This window comes from Anas platyrhynchos, chromosome 3 (assembly GCF_047663525.1).
Source record: "Anas platyrhynchos isolate ZD024472 breed Pekin duck chromosome 3, IASCAAS_PekinDuck_T2T, whole genome shotgun sequence".
In the NCBI taxonomy this organism is placed as follows: domain Eukaryota; kingdom Metazoa; phylum Chordata; class Aves; order Anseriformes; family Anatidae; genus Anas; species Anas platyrhynchos.
The window spans coordinates 79,027,749-79,047,608 of NC_092589.1; the positions used below are offsets into that span (position 1 = coordinate 79,027,749).

Here is a 19,860-nt window from a genome sequence, read left to right on the forward strand (position 1 = left end):
GTGGCAGAGTGATTGGGGGATTTACTAGAAGGCAGTTGGCTCAGATGAGATGTGGCCAGAAACAACCGCCCCATGCCAGCAAACACAGTGGACTTGGGGTCACCAAGGGGAAGGGACCAACAGCTAGAGGAGGGGACAAGTAGCTGGCACGAAGCCCCCACTGAATTAAAGAAGTGAGCCTGTGAGGAGCCCACCAGGCACTAACACAGCTTTTCAGTATTTAAAGGGGAGTTATAAAAAAGATGGAGAGAGACTCTTCGCTCAACTGGTTAATTAGACAAGGGAGAAGTGTTTTAAAGTAAAAGGTAGCAGATTTAGATTAGCTATAAGGAGGAAATTTTTCACTCAGAGGTGGTGAGGCCCTGGCACAGGCTGCCCAGAGAAGCTGTGGATGCCCCATCCCTGGAGGTGCTCAAGGCCAGGCTGGATGGGGCTTTGGGCAGCCTGGTCTGGTGGGAGGTGTCCCAGCCCATGGCAGGGGGTTGGAACTGGGTGGGCTTTAAGGTCCCTTCCAACCCATTCTGTAATTATGTGAGCACAGCCCCGTGCGGAGCCCGCTGGGGGCACGGGCACAACGGGAAGCAGCTGGGGCTGGGGCAGGCTGGAGCGGGCACCGGGATCAGCCACGGGCTGCGGGGCGCCCCGACCCGCCGGGGCTGAGGCCAGGCAGGCGGAGGCGGGGAGCAGCAAAGGGAGGGAAGGGGAAGAGGAGGCGGAGGAAGAGGAGGAGCAGCCGGCGGCCAATGGGCGCCGCGGCGCCTGCGCAGCGCTGGCCCGGCGGAGGCGCGCGGGCCGTACGGAAAAGCGCCCGGGAGCCCTTGGGGAGGCGGCGCCCCCAGGTACCGAGAGGCCCGGCCCGGCCTCGCCTCTTGCCCCACTGCTGCGGGCTCGCAGCCGTTGCGGCGCCCGGGGTCGGCCCGGAGGGGAGGCGGCGGGAGGGGAGCGGGGCTGTGAGCCGTGACCGCGAAGGGCCGCGTCTGGCTCCGTGTGCCGCGGTACGGTGCTTGCTGCCGGTGCTTTGGGAACCTGCGGCAGCGGTGGGGCCGTCCCGTTGCCTGCGTGTTTCTGCAGGAGGGGGGAGGAGGGAGGAAAGGGGGGCAGGAACTCAGCTGTTAGTTAGTTAGTTAGTTAGTTAGTTTGTTTTGAACTTGAGCCCTTTTCTAGTCCAGCTTCTGCATTACCGTCCTCTGGCTGCAGTGTGAGTTTGCTTATGCGAGAGCAGTACAAAACCTGCCAACTATGCGATTAAAGGCTTAAGCTATTTTAAAAACCATTAGCTTAGCCTTAATAATCTTAGTTATATCGCCTTCTTATCATTGTAGAACTTAGTGCTACCTCTTGCCAAGTTCTGCTCTTCCACTGTCATGTGTAAACCCGTTCACTGGTGTTGAGGGTGCAGTGTACTTCTGGATGTGATCTTCCTCTTTGTTCTTGCTTCTGTGTCCCTCAGTCAGACCTCTGGGAGGTCAGAACTTATGTAGAAACTTTGTGTTGGCTATGTAAAATTCAGTCGTTTTCTAAGCCTTTTAACCTCAGCATTTCGAGGTTCAGTAATTATTGTGTGGTGTATATTTATTGCTTCTCAGAAGGAACTTGAACTACAACACTGCCTTAAAGACATGGACAACTGGGAGCCTGTAAGGCATGATGTGTCTTCTTGATACAGTTACTGCTCACAGAACAAAGGGTTGCTAAAGTGTTGCAAAGTGTTGCATGTCCATTCTCTTTTTGTCCATTCTCTTTTCCTTGTACTTTGTCCCTGCCGCTTCCTCTAGCCTACTGCTAGTCTGACCTCATCATAACTAGTCAATATATAGAGCTGAGCCAGAAGAAAAAGAATTATCTTTTTTTTTTTTTTTTTTAAGGTTTAGCTTTTTGTTGATGTATCTTCCTGAGCAGGTTGGGATGGGGTAGATGAAGCTGCACAAACCAGAATTACATGGCAGGGCGTGGAACCAAGACTTACTTTTGTGGTGGCATCTCTTAGTTTGATGTTATGGTTAAGCTGATATTGTCCTCGCTTGAGCTAAAGGATTATGGAGAGCTGTAACAATGAGAAGTTTGTTATAAAAAATGCTGTTGTTGTTGCATTTTAATTAATTAATATTATCTGTTTGTTTTCTGGAAGAGATGGAAACAATGGACGATGATGACTTTATGGCTTCCTTCACGCCCCCGCTTCTCACTGAAAGCTTGGAGATGGCAATGGAGGTGGAGAATGAGAACTCAAAGCCTTCTTGTTTTTCCTGTGCTTTTGACAACCAAAGTGGGGGAAGAATCTTCTCTGCAGAATCTTACTTAGCAAGTGGGTCTCTTAAGAGGTATGTTGGTTTGTTTTTTTGAGTTACAGCATACTAAAAAGATACTATATTTATTTCCACTGTTTCCACTGTACCTCTGAAATGCTGAGAGGGTTTCCAAATGAGTTTATTCTTCAGCTTATATTATCAGCTCTGAGCCTCCAAAGCATGGAGGGCAATTTTTTTGATACTCTGCTTTGAGTTTATTGTCTAGATCCTAGTTTTGTGAGCTTATTTTAAGATATTGTTACAGACTTGATAGAGCTTTTGTGGAAAAACACTTCAAAATTGGCTTTGGCAACAGTATCTAAGAACCTTTAAATTTCTGTGGAGGCTGCAGCACTGCTTTTTCCAGTTGTATGCTCTTCTGGATACTGGCCCTTTCTCTGTTATACATGTAATAGAAACAAACTGCTTTGTCCAGCTTTCTGAGGCTTCTGGGAGTACACTTCAGAGCTTTAATACCATCTTTTTCAAAGCTTTAGCTCTGCATGCATTCTGGATTTAAGGTTCAGAAGTCATATGTAACAAGTAAGTATTTTCTGTGAAGTTGTAAAATTTTGCTTTAGTTAATACCTTCTTTCTGTCTGTGATCCAGCTTAGCTGTCTGTGTAATTTGCTGATCCTGCAGGGGTTGTCTTGTTTTTTCTAGGAAAAAAGCACAATTTTTCTTTCCCAATTCCGTTGTACTGTTGAACCTACTTACTGTGGCTTTCTCCTGCCAAGTGTTATGTTTTATGTTATTATTTTTGTTTGTTTTACTTCCACAGGCTTTTCTGTAAAGCCGTCAAAGGGGTTTAAAAACCCTGCCTCCCCCAATCCCTACCTTATTTATCATGTCTTTATTGGATCAGAGCACTTTCATTCACATTAATGTCAAGTACAGGAGTGAGAGAATCTGTTTTTGTGGATGTATCAGCAGTGGATTCCACATTGACAAAGAATGCATTCCATGACAGAAACAATTTCATATGAAAACTCACTCAGGGACTTCTGTGTAAACAGGTTTACCAAGTTACTACCATCATGATAATTCTGTTGTGTCCTTTATTCACCTTATCTAATTGGTTTGTAAACTCCTGGAAAAGCCTGCATGTGAGGGACTCCTCTGTCTTCATTACCTAGAACAGGAGTAACTGGATTTAATTGCTAAAGGCTTCAAAACCCAGCAATATGTAGGCAGTTACCAAGTGAGCTACAGATGTTGTGGGAAACTGAGCTGATTATTCAGCAGATGCTTTTTTTGCCTTTGATTGAGGACTGAATTGGTAATAGTGCATAGTTCAAGGAAAATATGAATTTAGCGTATAATATAATGAAAACCAAGTGCTTGCCCACAACGTTTTCTTTGGTTGTAAAATAGACATTTCTTGCACCTTGATGAATTCAGCTGAAGTATTTTATGAAAGTCAGTGGGAAAATTCTGAAATAGTTCTTGAAATCTTTGTCTTTATTATATGCCTTGCTGTGAATTTTTTTTTTTTTTATTGCATTAGAGAAATACTTTTATATTTACAAAATTGGTATGTTAAGAAAATACTTCAGGTAAAACTTGTTTTTACACTTTATACTGATGCCTGACTTTCTTCAGTTTGAATAAAATAGTACCTCTGATTTTTTTTGTATTTTTTTTACTTAAGCCAGAGCAAAGGGCAGTCATGGCCTAGTGTTAGGTTAAGTTATAATAATGAAGTTGCATTCTGTGACCCTTATCAATTCAGATACCTAAAAGTGTGCTTTCTTGGTATGCTTTTGTCAGTGTATTTTATATGAAAAATTATTAAAATGGCATACTGTAAACTAGTAAATGTATGTTCTATAGTTGGTTATTAGGCCTATAGTATACATTAACAAATTCAAAACAAACTCTCAGACTGTCACCTAATGTAGTGGCCTCTTCTGTTATGGCCAGTCTGTATGTTATGCCTCAGATGGGCCCCTCTCTAAGGTAGTATCTTGTCGATTTTTCCTTTGTTTCTAAAATTTACTGTGCCCTGTGACTAGACCATATTTTTATGCCATTGAAGCTAAAGCTTGTCATACTTTATATGCTATGTTGCTTTACAAAAAAGGCATAACAGCCTCTCTTCTGAGAGCACTCTACACCTTCCTATGCATTGCTGGTACATTTATAAAATATCAGTAATACACAAGCTAGCTGTAGGTATTCTGTTCTTTCAGTTTATTACTAAGGAATGTTGGATCTGTTTTACAGGGTTTTGCTGAGACTAGATCCTGCTCCAAATGATTACGAAGAAGATGTAGTGGACATGTTTGGTTTTCAGTGGGTTACTGAAATGGCACTAGTTGAATCCTGTGGATTTCTCTTTGGATTACTCAGGTATGATGATATTAGTGTATATAGTGATTAATCCTCTCTGTAATTATATCAGTTTACTTTAAGGATGGAAAAAACTTCAAGTTTTTGATAGTAAAATCCTAATAGACTGTGGGCCATGCAATGTTTGTACAGAGATCTTAATATCTATGTAACTCTACTGTAAGTAATGAATAAGACACAAGTGGAATTAAGGGAAGAAGTAAATCTTGCATCAGAAATCTTGTGTTGGATTTGTAATACTATGTAACTTAAGTTTCTAGACAGTGTGGAGCAAATCTTAGCCATCACCAGTTAAAACTGATAAATATAGTTATTACAGTGGTGTTGTGATCAATTCAGAAGGCTCTAGCTTCAGTGGTATATGAATAAATTGCGTTAACCTTTCCATGAATAAGACTCTGCTACACATCTAATCAAAATTGTCTTTTGAAGATCTTAAGACTTTTTGTGCAAAAGGAAGAGTGGAGGTTACAAATTAAGTATTTTAAATGCTTGATGCAGCACTTTCTTCAGTTGTTTGGATTAGGATAGCTTCAGCAATCTCTTCAGATACAGTTACTCAGTGTGATTAATTCAATACAGATGTTTAATCTGGTCAATGCAAATACACAGATCACCGATAATCTTCTTTGCTACTGATAATCCTCAGAATGTACAGCACACAGAGTGGATGGAAGAGGAGCTCTTGTATGATTGTACAAATATGTGATATATTCTACCATTCCTTTGATTGCAGTAGGTTCTTCCATCCTTTTAGAGTATGACCAAGAGTGTGATGTGAAACATTATTAGCGGGATCTGGCTATTGAAACATGAAGGCATAGATGATAGGTGTATTAAAAGCAGTATTATTTAACTCTACTCATTTGACACAAGGCTTTACTTCACTGTGGTTTAAGAAAAAAAAAAAGATAACCAAGCAAATAGAATAACTTGGTTGAAAGAAACACTGTATCCCTTTTAGCATCCAATTTGATATGTTAATTTTGCAAATTTGCAAAGATCTTCTTTCAGTTCATTTGTCCAGTCATAAAATGGAATGCTTTCATTTGTAGACCAGTTGACAACTGAAGGCAGGAAAGTTCCTTTTCCAGAGTGGAAATCATATGTGAAAAGTACACGTTATACTGATTCTTGAGAACAAGGTAGCTGGGAACAGTTCAACTTATCAAGTACAGATAATATCTATGTTCAAATCCATGCTAATGGCAACTCAGTAATTTTTTTGTGTCCACAATATTGAAGATCATTTAACATTTTAATAAATAACTGTGTAATACAGCACACCTAAAATTAAAAACAATAATTGCATAGTAAAAAGAATTTTTACCTGTAATTTTTTGTGACTGAGGATGTGAATCAAAGTAAGAGCTATTTAACTGTGTGTGTGTATTGTAAGACAATGTATCTTTGATTACTAAACAGAAGTACCAGTTTAGCTGCAAATATTTATCTGCAAATCAAATGATTTAATGAGTAACAACTAATGAGCATTAGTCTTTGAGGTACAAATGCAAAATGAAATTAAAATGGCTTATTAAACTGATGACATCTTTGTTATGCTTGTCATGCCCCATTTGTGAGTTTACAAGCAGACTGTATTACATCTTCTGTCAATTTAGTGGAGAGCCTTTTTTTGTGCATCTCCTTTCTATGTGTTTTTTAACCTTTGGCCCACAGCCCTCCTAAAGTCTTCTAGTTTTAGTCTTCTTTTCTTTCTATGTTGTTGAAATAACTGAAAAATTCATGCAGAAATTGAGCTTTGATTACTTCTAGCCATTTGTGTGTAGTTTGTTTGTTTTTCCAATCTTAGGTAGCTGACATGGTTTTATACAAGCAAGGAAGAGCTAAGGGAGGTAACTTTAATATGTGGTAGCCCTTTAATATGCAGGTTGGAACCTAATTCTTTGGATCCTCGTGAGTTCTTAATACTTTCCAAAGTGTTTTTTATTTTTCCTGAGAACATTTGATCTGCGTTGAATCCAAGTATCCTGCTTTTGAATCTTTCAGTAGTTGCTGCTTTGACACTGTAAGGACGCTATAATACTTCGACACTATAATAGGGCAGAGAGCTCCTTCCCCATTTTCTTTCAGTCTGTTTTATACAGTTGTGCTTTTCATGTATTCAGTTTATTACCATGTTGTCTCTCTGGAGACTATGCTTGAAGACCACTTGAAAATAACAGTTGCTGCAGAATATGGCCAAGTACTTACCGATGTTACAGCTTTTCTTTATTTTTCATTTCCAGTGGCAGTTAGCAGCCTTAAAAATTGTCTTTCTCATCCTCCACCTACTGCCCTGAAACTGAATTGAGTTTTAACTTTTTTAGAGACACTTCTTTTACTCTGTTATAATTGTTGTCTTTAACCCTTTGTGCTCAAATTAAGCGGCAGACTGCTCTGTGGAGGAAGAAGGAAAAACTGCTGGCAGAATTTCCTAGTGCTCTTTCAGAGATGAACTTAGTGTATGCTGTGAGGGCTAACTTCCAGGTTTATTTTGTGATGAAATATGAAGTTACTACATCTATGAAAAGATCACTTACAATGAATGGCTTTTGTGTTTGTGTTTGTTTTTTCCTGCTATTTGCCTAATTTTATACTTGTTGTTACTCTGTTTCATGTCTCAAAACCAAGAATAAACTCTATTATCATTCCTACATAGGTAGATGTGTTTGTAATCTTCCACTATACTATTTCCCAGGTTATGTTTGTATGAGCTTTTTTCAGAAATACAAAGTAAAGAATAATCCTTACCTCTCTCTTTTATTCTTAAAACTTTACTAAAATGCATGTAAAGAACTTCTACCTGTAACAAATACTGTAAACATTTGTATCCTTTTAATTAGGCAGCAAATATACAGACTGGAAAACCTAGTAGAAATGAATTCATCTGACTTTGGTAAGTTGAACACATTTCATTTGATGCTGGAGTACATATCTGACTACCTTTTCATTATATAACTATTATCGCATTTATGTTTCAGCTCTTGATTGAGGGCTTATAGAGGGGCTGCCACAGAACAACATATAACCAGCATAAATTGCACTAAGTGTATAAGTGTAGGCAACCAGGTGATGTAAGGTGGTGTGAACATAGATACCTGATGTGCCAAAGCAGAAATGTTGCAAATCAGTTTGGAAATAGATCTGCTTGTGTAGGTAGGTGCACAGGGCAATCCTGACCTCACTCACCTTAGTGGGGAATTTTGACTTGAGCAAAGATGTTACCCCTGAGTTACAATTTAGTAAAACTACTAACTTGTTTAATTAAAAATGGAAAATTGGATCAAAAACACACATAACTATTTTAGTTATAAAAGCAGTGGGCTGGGATTTTTTCAGTTTTATTTTGGTTTACATTTCAAGAAAAAAAAGTTAGTTATGTTTGCATAGTTTAACTTTATTTAGAAACTTCTTTTGTAAATAAAGAAGTGTCAGCAGGATCGATTAAATGGGATCCCTGCAAAACACTTTGAATTAAATACTAGGGTATGAGGAGTGTTATGTTTCTGAAGGACTATTGCAGCCTTGGGCATATTGTAACTTTGAAGGCTGAATTACTTAGCAAGTTGAGAATTTCAGTAATTACTCAGAAATGCACGATTTGTAGTATCTTAGTACAGATAAATTGTTAGTGTTCTAAGAGTACAAGTGAAGATTTTAACACAACATTTTTTGGCTTGACATTGTTGTGCTGTGCCATTTAAATAATTGGAATGAATTCATTATTGATTATATTCAAATAAACTGGTGAAATAAAATATTTGTGGTACTGTTAAAGTGTTTTCTAAAAGTATGGGAATATGGACACTGTTCTGTATCCAGTTCTATAATAGATCCATAATACTCAAATGTGATCTAACTACTTAGCAAAAGTTTGGATTCAGTGCCCCGCTGATGCTTTTTTCCCTGCTAGATCATATTTGACCTTAGTTTCTTTGGGGGAAAAAAAAAAACAACTTTACCTGAATTTTTTTAACTTTATTGAACTACAAAAAATATTTTAAAATATGCTTCTATGTTCCTAATAATGTAATAAAGGGAATGCAGTGATTTTCTGGTGAATCACTGCTTTAACTCTTTCAATAGCCTCAAGCAGGGATTAATTCTTGAAGAAGGCATGTAAAACAGGCATGGAGCTGATATAAATGCTTGGTTGGCTCTGAGGTAATCCAAGGGAAATATGTAAGCGCTATGTGTTTGTATTCCTGGACTAAATCTTAGGAAGTTAAGACTGAATAAAAACAAAAGTATCCTGTTGAAGCAGGTCTGTGGACCTGATCAGAGAACTCTTTTTTGGAAATGCTTCCATGTTCTGAGGCCACATGATGTAGAATTTGCAAGACATGGTCTGAATTTTACTCTTTGCACCAAGATTTGTTTGTGACTTAGATGCATCAGTGACTTAATCTATGATTCAGGTCCCCCTTTGTACATGCAGGTTAATAATAGAGAGGTGTTGTGAGGATAAAATATATTTAAAATGATCAGACTGTAGTGATAGGGTATTGTCCTAAATTAAAACCAAATTTAATTTTAGCTCAGTAAAACTGTGCATATAGTATTTACAAAAATACCAATATCATGCATTTCAGTGAGTGCACACCAAATGCTAGTGTGGCCATCACTAAATTTAAAGAAACTATTGATTCCCTTGAAGGCAGAGAGGCCTTCAGGAGAGATATTGATAGACTACAGAATTGTACAACCATATAAAATTTAACAAGAGTAAATGCCAGATTCTGCACGTGAGATGGTGCAAACCTGCCTTCATACATAGAATGGGGAGCAAGTGGCTGGAGTGCAGCCCTGGGGGTTTTGGGTTAATGGAAAGCTCAATAAATTCAACAATGTGACAATACCAAAGACAGCAATATATTGTGGGGTGTGTTAAGCACAGTGTAGTTAACTGATTAAAAGAACTGATTACTTCGCTATACTTGCTGTGGCTTTGGTTCAAGTACTGTGTGTGGTTTAGGGCTCCACAAAATAAGATTTACACAAAAATTTGAGAATGTGTTCAAAGGAAGACAGCAAAAATGGTGAAAGGACATGTCCTATAGGAGGTGATTTGTGGCAGCAGCTGAGGATACTGGCTCATTCAGCTTAGAAAATAGGAAACTGAGGAGGTAACCTAATAGCTTCCTCTAAAGAAAAAGGTGGACAGCAAAGAGGGAAGAGATGATCTCTTTTCTCTGGTGACTGGATGTGAGGGAAAGGCTTAGAGCTGCATCAGTGGATGTTCTGATGGGCATAAGGAAAAAATGTTCACTGAGAAAGTGGTCAGGTACTGGCACAGGCTCTACCTGGAAGTGGTCACGGCCTTGTGTTCAAGGAGCATTTGTACAGTGTTCTGAGATACGGTTTAACTTTTGGGTTGCCCTATCTCAGGAGTTGGTCTGTGATCCTCGTGGGTCCCTTCCAATTCAGAATATTCGAATCATAGAATCATTAAGGTTGGAAAAGACTTTCAAAATCATCTGGTCCAACCATCCCCATGCCACCAATATCACCCACTAAACCATGTTTCTAAGCATCACATCCAACTTTTCTTAAACACCCCTAGGGATGGTGGCTCCATCTTCTCTCTGGGCAACCTGTTCCAATGCCTGACAACTCATTCTGAGAAGAAATGTCTCCTAATTTCCAACCCAAACCTCCCCTGGTGCACAGTGAGGCCATTTCCTCTGGCTGGTTACCTGTGAGAAGAGGCCAACCCCCAGCTCTCCACACCTTTTTTTCAGGTAGCTGTAGAGAACAATAAGGTCTCCCCTGAGCCTCCTCTTCTCCAGACTAAACAACCCCAGTTCCCTCAGCTGCTCTTCATAGGACTTGTGTTCTAGGCCCTTCACCAGCTTCGTAGCCCTTCTCTGGACTTTCTCCAGGGCCTCGATGTTCTCCTTGTAGTGAGGGGCCCAAAACTGAACACAGTGCTTGAGGTGCAGCCTCCCCAGAGCTGAGTACAGGGGGACGATCACCTCCCTGGTCCTGCTGGCTACACTATTCCTGACACAAGCCAGGATGCTGTTGGCCTTCTTGGCCATGTGGGCACTCTGCTGGCTCATGTTCAGGAGAGCATTGACCAACACCCTCAGATCCTTTTTCTCTGCATAGCCCCAAGCCTGTAGCGCTGCATGGGGTTGTTGTGGGCAAAGTGCAGGACCCAGCACTTAGCCATGTTGTACCTTATCCCATTGGCCTCTGCCTATCAACCCATCCTGTCCAGGTCCCCATGCAGGGCCTTCCTACCATCCTACACTCCCCCCCAACTTGGTGTCTGCATACTTACTGAGGGTGCACTCAATTCCCTCATCCATCAATAAATCATCAATAAAGATACTAAAGAGGATGGGCCTCAACACCAACTTCTGGGGAACACCCCTGGTGACAGGTTGCCAGCTGGATTTCACTCCATTCACCACTACTCTCTGGGCCCAGCCATCCAGCCAGTTTTTAACCCAGCCAAGAATGTATCTGTCCAAGCCATGGGCTACCCGCTCCTACAGGAGAATACTGTAGGAGACTGTGTCAAAGGCCTTGCTGAAGTCTAGGTAGATTATGTCAATGGCCTTTCCCTTATCTACCAGGTGGGTCACCTCGTCATAGAAGGAATTGAGGTTGGTCAGGCAGGACTTGCCTTTCATGAGCCCATGCTGACTGGGCCTGATCCCCTGATTGTCTTGCACATGTTGTGTGATTGCCTTCAAGTTGACCTTACCTGGCACCGAGGGCAGGCTGACAGGCCTGTAGGTCCCTAGGTCCTCCTTATGACCCTTCTTATAGATCGGTGTCACATTAGTGAGTCTCCAGTCATCCAGGACCTCTTTGGATGACCAAGACCACTGATGGATGATGGAAAGAGGCCCAGCAATCACATCCACCAACTCCATCAGCACCCTTAGGTGCATCCCATTGGAACCCATTCATTCGTGGGTGTTTAGCTTGCCTAAATAACCTCTTACCCAATCCTCTTAACCAGTGGAAAGTCATCTTCTCTCCAGGTTTTCTCTTGTTTCCAGGTTCGATAGTGCTTGGGGACTAGCCTTAGCAATGAAGACTGAAGCAAAGAAGGCGTTCAGTAACTGCCTTCTGTGTATCTGCCATCACAAAGGCACACACCTCATTTAGCAGTGCACCCACATGTTCCTTAGTCTTCCTTTTGCTGCTGCTGTATTTGAAAAAGCCTTTGTTATCCTTGATGTCTCTTGCTAAATTTAATTCTAACCAGGCCTTGGCCTTCCTCATTGCATCCTTGCATTCTCTGACAATGTTCCTATATTCCACCCAAGTGGTCTGTCCCTTTTTCCACATCACATATGCTTTCTTCTGTTTAAGCTTTCACAAGAGCTTCTTGCCCATCCACGCAGGTCTCCTGCCCCCCCGCTCAACTTCTTTCTCGCAGGAATGCGTTGTTCATGAGCTTGGAGGAAGTGATGCTTGAATATTAGCCAACTCTCCTGAGCCCCTTTTCCCTCTTGGGCGCTGGCCCAAGGGATTCTTCCAATTAGATCATTGAAGAGGTCAAAGTTATCTCTCTGGAAATTCAGGGTCGCAGTCCTACTTTTTGCCCTGCTTCCTCCTCATAGGATCTTGAATTCCAGCATCTCATGATGACTGCAGGTGAGACTGCCCTCAACCTTCACGTTTCCAACCAGACCGTCTCTGTTTGTTAGTACCAGGTCCAGCAGCGCCCATCTCTTTGCTGGCTCATCTACGACTTGCATCAAGAAGTCCCTCATAAGAACTGGGGCCTGGGAATTTGAGGCAACTTGCAGCTGCCTGTAGCTGCCTCATCTGCTTTCTCTTCCCGAGTCAGTGGCCTCCTATGCTTCTATCTTGCATTTAATTTCCTATCTACCTGAGTGAGCGTTGGAGACTTGTTATGGACAACTGTGTAATATGGAGACAATATCAAATCTCTTCTTATGCTCTGTTTTTTTTTTTTGCCCTTCTTTGGAAATGCCTGATCTGTGCTGAACACTGTACTGTTCCTGTTCTGTTCCACTTATTTCATTGATCAATGTATACAAAACATTTTGCAGTGAATTAATGTAATATAAAATTTTGCTTAAACAGAACTTCAAAGATAAAGCAATTGTAATTGCTACATAGTGGCAGTAATATCTATAAATATTTCCATTAGAAGAGAGTGATTTGGTGCACTAAAACTGTGGTTCGTTACCACAGTAGATGCTTCTGTCAGAGGTAGTGGTGAGCTCTACACTGGAATATTATGGTATTTGTGCCAGTTAATTTGCTGTACTTTCTCAGTGAGTGCTGATGCACAAAAGATGCTGAGATGGACATATATGCAGAAAGCCTTGCTTGTGGGGTCCATAGCAAGTGGCATATCTGAATTTCAAAGTTACCTTGTGGCAGATGGGAAGAAACAAGGGAGAGAACAAGCAAGAAAAGCAAAAGGAAAACTCCCCAGTGGTCATCTGGCTAGAGGAGCAAATTGGATTGCCTTCCCCTGGATATGCAATTGAGTGAAGAAGGCAGCAAAGAGGTTTTGTCCTGCTTCTTCTCTAGTGCTATACAGTTTTCACTAGGGTCTTCTCAAAATCCTTGTTTGCTGTTCCCATTCATGGGGCTCTTAAAAATGATTGCATTGTGCTTAATCAGGTACAAGTGTTGCAGGCTGACTGGTTACTAGGCATTTATGTATATATATACATTATCGGGCAGTTGTTATTGGGTATTTAAATGACTATATTTACCTTGTTATGCATCAGTTTTATTTTTCTGTAATAAATGCTGAAAGCTAGAAAACGAGGTGTGGGGAAAGAGGTGGAGAAGCAAGTGGAATTGCGAGGCAGCTGCAATAACTAAACAATGGTGTACAGAGCCACAAATGAAAGGCAGGATACAGGATTGTGAATGAAAGAATCTTAGCTTCACACATCTTAAGGCACTGTGCAACTCTTCTTAGGAAGAGAAGTTACAAAGCATGTTTCCAAATAATGTTATGCTTATGAGTTTCCCTAGGGGAAAAGGATTTTGAGAAATCGCTTCATACTTAAATTTTTTAAAGGTCTCTTGGAAGCAGACATGGAGCTGGGCAGTAGGGCTGAATGATTTGTTCTAGCACTGATTCCTTGTCCCTGCTTGTCCTGAGGGTTTGGATGTTTTCTTTTGCCTTTGTATGGGGATATGTGCCTGAGATAGTAAGATAAGGAATGGCTCACTCTGGCAAGATGGCATTTGGAATTGGGTGTTTGCCACCAGGCACCTCCCAGGTTGGTTTCAGAAAAGTGTGGTTTTTTACTGGTCTGTTTTAATTCCTGTGGGGAATGCACGATACATGGGTCAAAGTGTGGCCACATCTGATCTAAGCTATTGATCTCTTTTACTTCAGGTCAAGCTGCAAACTTGCACTCTGAAGCAGAGGGCATCAGGCGTCAGTGTATTGAGTTTTTGCATTATGTGAAAGTTTTCATCTTCAGGTGAGACGTGCACAACTTACTAATTTATTGTCTAAGCTTTCTATAGCTGCATCTTACCCATTTTCTGATTATGTGTGTGTGTGTTCAGGTATCTGGAACCCCCTAAAGTGGATAGTGATGGAGTACTCCACCCATATGAAGAACTAGAAGCCCAGTTACCATCACTGTTGGTGGAAGAGCTTCATGCTTTGACCCTGCACATTGGGCACCTTTGTGAACTCCCTAGTAGTGTCCTGGCAGCATTCACTGTTCAACACCAGGCAAAGGTTGATAGCTTTTATAATTTTTAATTTTATTTTGTGAGAGTACGTATTCAGTTTGATTAATTTTGTCTGAATAGAAATTAGTCTTTTTTCAAATTAGAATTATGATTTATGTTTTCTTCCTTTGTCACTTTATAAACTAAATGTCATCCCATACTTGGCTAGCACACCTAACGAGCTCTGGATTTTATGTTGTTTTTTTAAAAATTATTTTTATATTTGAATAGCTTTTACAGTTATTCCTGCCTTATAGAAATGATAATACAGGCAAATAGGTAGGCTTGAGTTAGCATAGCATGTTTAAAAAATTCCTCATTATATGTCCTTGATAATGGCTAGAATTTCTGAACTTCCTGGTAGGAGGGGCATTTTTTAAGAATATATTCTGAAATGTGATTCAAAGTAGGGAAAGAGTGTGCATATAAAGAAGAAAAGTGCAGAAATGGAAGTAAAGCAACTGCAGTATTGAATGCAAGTAAAGTATTACCCTACTAAGATTTGTGCATATATAATTAATTAATATTTTCAAAAAGAAAAAGGGAATTTCAATCTTAGGTTTCATAAGCTTATATCTGGAGAGGAACAATCCACTGACCAGCAGCATTGTGAATCTTTCTGTTCATTTAGTTTGTCAATAGGTCCACTGTTGAGCTAATGAAAGAAACAGTAATTTCAATCAATCTTTAAGGAAGAGAGTAGTGAAATTTTGAAATTACTTTAAGAGCATACTTTAACAGTGTGTGTGCTACCTGATAGCACACACACGGGTAAAGTAAAGCATTTTTTTTTTCTGGAAAGGAAAAAATAACTAGTTTTAATCTGTCAAGCCTGAATCAAGACACTGTTTAAATTGTAGTTTAGATCATATTAAGGACTTCACAGGCATCCTCTACAGAGAGGGTTGTCATGAAGGTTTCTTTTTTTATTCTTTTAACTGAATGACATGTTTATATGTTATAGTCTATTTGCTCATATATATCCATAATGTTTACTGCAGGCAAAATATATGCCCGTTTTTTGTCTGTCTTAGTACAGTGTCCAGAATAAATGTGTTTATTTTTAATCACAGATCTTTCCACCATCATGGCATTTATTACACCTCCACTTAGATATCCATTGGCTAGTGCTGGAAATTCTTCATGTACTAGGTGAAAAAATGATGAGTAAGTATACAGTATTTTTCTTGAACTTATTCTTGTATGTATGATTGATTTAGATTTCTCATCTTAATTTGTCCAGAATAATTTCCTACTTGTAGTAGTTCTTAAGCATAGCTTTATTTAATTGGCTAAATTCAAGTTTGGTGAAGGTAGGTTTGATTTTGTGAATCTTATGAAATGTTTTGGGCTGTGTATCTTTGTTTCATTAAACTTTGCTACATGTAGCTCAAATTAAATGGAATAATATTAGGGATTTCTTCTATCAAAACTTGACCAAGATTACAAAGCTTGTTCTCAACTTATGTTTGCAGTGTACTAAATATTTAATAGCAAGACACCTTTTGAAATTGTAAATGTACTGTAAAAAGCATTTTTAACAGTGAACAGCAATTTGATACAAACAACGTAGGAAGAGTTTCAAAGGATGGACCAGAACAGAGAATCTACATTGCTAACTATATACTACACTAAAAAAATACTGGACAAAGGAAGAAACCTTAGTCAGAGGACTTTGTTTAAAAACAGCCAACCAACAACAACAACAAAAAACTTATTGGGCTTTAAAATGGCAAAAAGTAGTTGTTTATAGAAACTATAGAAAAAATCACAGAAAGCAATTGCAGTAGTTTGGTGGCTGAAGAAAAATTCTTAAAATACAGAAGTGAACATTATTTTCTTTGTGATAATTATGCGTATTGTTCATCTCCATGCTAGCAAAATCACAAAACTATGTTTTCTCCTGTAATCAGTACCACTGCAACAAACACCCTCATTATTATAAATTATTATTATAAATTATCTATATAATTTCTGTAAAGGAATTGCTACAGTTGAAGTGACCTTGAGGTTTGGAAAAAATGCATTGTATAAACATACAATAGCCAAACTAATGGTATGGAAACTCAGGTTAGCTTTCATGAGCTTTGAGTACATTCAGAACACAGCCTTCTTTAGCTTCATGCATTTTCATTGATTTTGCATGCCTGTTTCTGGAGAATGTATGGATTGGCTGTTCTATAAAACTTCCAGGTTTCTCTTTATGTTTGATTGGGATTGTTACCCTTTTGGGGACCTTTTGGAGAAGGGATAGGCAGACTGCTGGATGTAGTTTGTCCTCCAGAATTCTCTATTTCTAGGTAAAGTTCTGAGCAGTAATGTAGTAATCCATTTCTGTAACAGAAAGATCATGCTTTTTAACAACAAAATACACTAGTCAAGATGTGTCTGTATGTATTATTTTGTCTTGTATTCTGTGTACCTTGTAGAATTCCCTTAGGTTCTTATCTCATTCTGTAAAGCATGCTGAATGGGAGCGTCATGCTGCTGAGACCAGTGGCAAGGTTGTGGATTTGGGGCTTCACCCTGCATTTCCAAAAATAAACTACAGTGTTGTTCTATGTATCTTCTGCTCCAGTGATGTCAAGGGAGTTGTACCATTGGAAAACTTGGGAGATAAGATCTCATAGCCTCTTAACTTTACCTTTTTATCTGTGTTAATGTCTACAAATGCTGAAGCTGGAATGTGATCATGCCAGCTTTTTACATCAACACATCCTAAGGAAAGTGTTAGACCTCTCTAGAATTGTTTGTCATCAACTTGCATATCTGCAAAACATGTTGTGATTTCAGAACATGCGCACTGGCATGTGACAAAGGGGAACCTGCAGAAAAATAAATCTTAATTTCCCTGCAAAACTGTACCAATTAAAGGCTGTAAAATGCCAAACTATTCAACTGTCAACCAGAATAATATCAGACTTCAGTGTAGCAATGAAAGGATTAGCTTGAATTTACACTGGACGAGCATTTCCAAATGAGTTTGTAAATTAAAATTACATACAGCTCAGCAAACCAATCCTAAGATATATAGGATAGGAAACAAATCATGTCTTTCTTAACTAAATAGATGTAATTTATTTATTTATCTATTTATTTTTTAGGACAAGTTGTGTATGCTAACAATTTCATAAATCTAACTGGAGAGAATTTAACCAGTACCAGTTTATTTGAAACACACTGTGGAAATCTTATATCTGATTTAATAAGCTTGTCCATCAACAAGTATATGAAGGTAACTTTTTTCTTTTATATAGGACATGGGTAGTTAGATACTTCTTTCAGGATACATGTGAATTAGATATTGTACCAATGCATAGATGACTTCTTACTGCTAAGTTTTAAATGTTATGTATGGCTTAATATCTCCATGTTTTAAAGAGTGTTATTTGTTAGGAGCTCAAATTGTGTTATATTTATTCATGACCATCTGGCAGTTGAATGAGGGAGTACTATTGAAATGCACTGTGTACAGAGCAGAAGTGAGTGCCACATTTCATAAGTTCAGTGTTCCAGGTTTAATGCCAAACATGGCACAGTCTAAAAGGTTTAGAGCTATAGATGAAAAAAAAAAACTTTTCAAACTCTCAACAGGAACAAAAAGAATAACTGTAATCCTGGCAGTAAGTTAACTGGACATTTACAGAATGTCATATTACAATTTATTGTTACATTTCTCCCGTTTCTACAACCTCATCTTTCTCTGACAGCTCTTTTACGTTTGTCAAGGGAAAACTTTTTTTTTCTTTCCTTCTTTAGCTGCAGTGTTTTTCTTGCTTGTTTTGAGCACTCCAAAGCTAGAAACTCATAATGGCTCCATATATCAGCTAGTAGAAGAGCTGTGCAATCTTCTCTGGCTGTGTTGAAACCTTCTTTAGATAGGCATGCGTGATTTGTGAATACAGGACTGAACTGAGACCTCCAAGTAGCAGTGACCACTATATAATTTATACTTTTCCTGGTACACAGACATGAAAAATGGACTCCCCTTTATTTCATATTGCCATTTATGGAGTCAGTGGGAAAATAGCTGTAGCAGCATTTGATAACTGTTCTTTTAAACTATCTCTGGAGAGAGTTGTCTTACATTTTAAAATCCGTTTTAATCTATTAAATTATCAGATACTACTGCAACCTCCTCCCCCTCTCAAAAGGCAAATAGACGAGAGTAAATTTTTTAAAGGAAGATTCAAGTAGTATCTGTTGACCGTTGTGCTTGATGCTTTGAAATGCCACGTTTAAAATGACAGATTCATCCTACTTCCACAGCGCCACATTACAAAGAGAGAAGATTGTTTTTCTTCAGCTCTCCCTAGGATTGGGCTGCATATCTTAAACTAGTTACATTTGAGATTGATTTCTGAAGTGGAGCTTGGACTTGTGCTGGATAACCCCTCTTCAGCTGGTGCCTGTTCTAGTAGCCTTTAGTTCCTCCTCTAGTATGCAGTTGTTGCTGTAATCCAGCAATGGATGTAATGTTCCTCAAAACTGTTGAAAATGCAGCTGAGACCCATAATAGATGAATAGATGAATGTCAGCTCATCACTAAAACATGCCTTAAGCTTTGGGCTGAGAATATTCAGAAGCACAGCTTGTAGCATTTGTGAGTATTCTTGGAAGGTGGGACATAAACACCAATCCTTTATACTCATTTTCAAATCTGTGTTTTGGGGAGTTGTAGTGTCAAGACACTTGACAAGGATCACATGCTGAGCTCATTGTGCCCTGAGATACATTTGGCAGAGACATATTTATCCCTTCTTTCTATTCTCAGCAGCACATCCCTAGCACCAGAGCTGTATTACCCCAAGTTTACCACAATTTGCCATTCTTACCAAGATATTGAACTCCTGATGTTGCAAGAGGAGATCCAGACTATCTCTGAACGAAGCAATATGGGTTAAACAAAGGATAACTGAGATTTCTATATAATGCCTTGCTTTGATACTACTAGCCATACTCTATCCTGGTCATATACTGCACGTCTTGCAGAAGAGATCCTGCTGTCCTGTAGAAAAGCACAGTAGTAGGTACAAATTGCTGCAATAACTCAAGGTAAAAGGCCTGAAACTCTTAACTTGTAAGACAGGTTGTGTACCTAATACTTCCATAAAATCCCCTGGTGTTAGAGTGCATCTGCAATATGCAGGCTGTTCCCTTCTGAGGGATCTCATTGCTGGTGAGTCATAGCCAGAGTATTTTTGAGGCTGCTTCAGTTTTGGGAAGTTAGCAGTTAAATAATGAATTTTTGATAGACTTTACTGGTCTTGCTGATGATTATTCTCGAGATAATATTTACATAAGATTAATTCAGGTTATTGAGGGATTCCCATAATAGATCTTTAGCTAGAAGCATGTGGAGGCATAGGCATATGAAAAACTCTAAGTGGCAAATGTGGAATGTGAATAATAGAGTTATTTAAAATATTCCAGTCTTGGTCTCATGAGATTCTTAAGTTGATGCTGGGTCCACCCTGACAATTTCATGGGGTAAGCAGGATTTGTTATCAAAAA

General features: G+C 39.4%; 1 protein-coding gene across 2 annotated transcripts in view; it reads left to right on the plus strand.

The window, feature by feature from the left end:
• The first annotated feature begins 695 nt into the window (after positions 1-695).
• The window catches only part of MMS22L (MMS22 like, DNA repair protein), a 97,033-nt gene continuing 77,868 nt past the window's right edge, over positions 696-19,860 (plus strand). Inside the window, exons 1-8 of one of the 2 annotated variants that reach the window (XM_027454817.3) lie at positions 696-839; positions 2,129-2,321; positions 4,516-4,641; positions 7,488-7,540; positions 14,000-14,087; positions 14,176-14,353; positions 15,420-15,513; positions 17,451-17,581. In XM_027454817.3, the coding sequence (XP_027310618.2) occupies positions 2,131-2,321; positions 4,516-4,641; positions 7,488-7,540; positions 14,000-14,087; positions 14,176-14,353; positions 15,420-15,513; positions 17,451-17,581 (861 nt within the window). In that variant the 5' untranslated portion in view covers positions 696-839; positions 2,129-2,130. The other variant, XM_027454818.3, reaches the window with a different exon arrangement.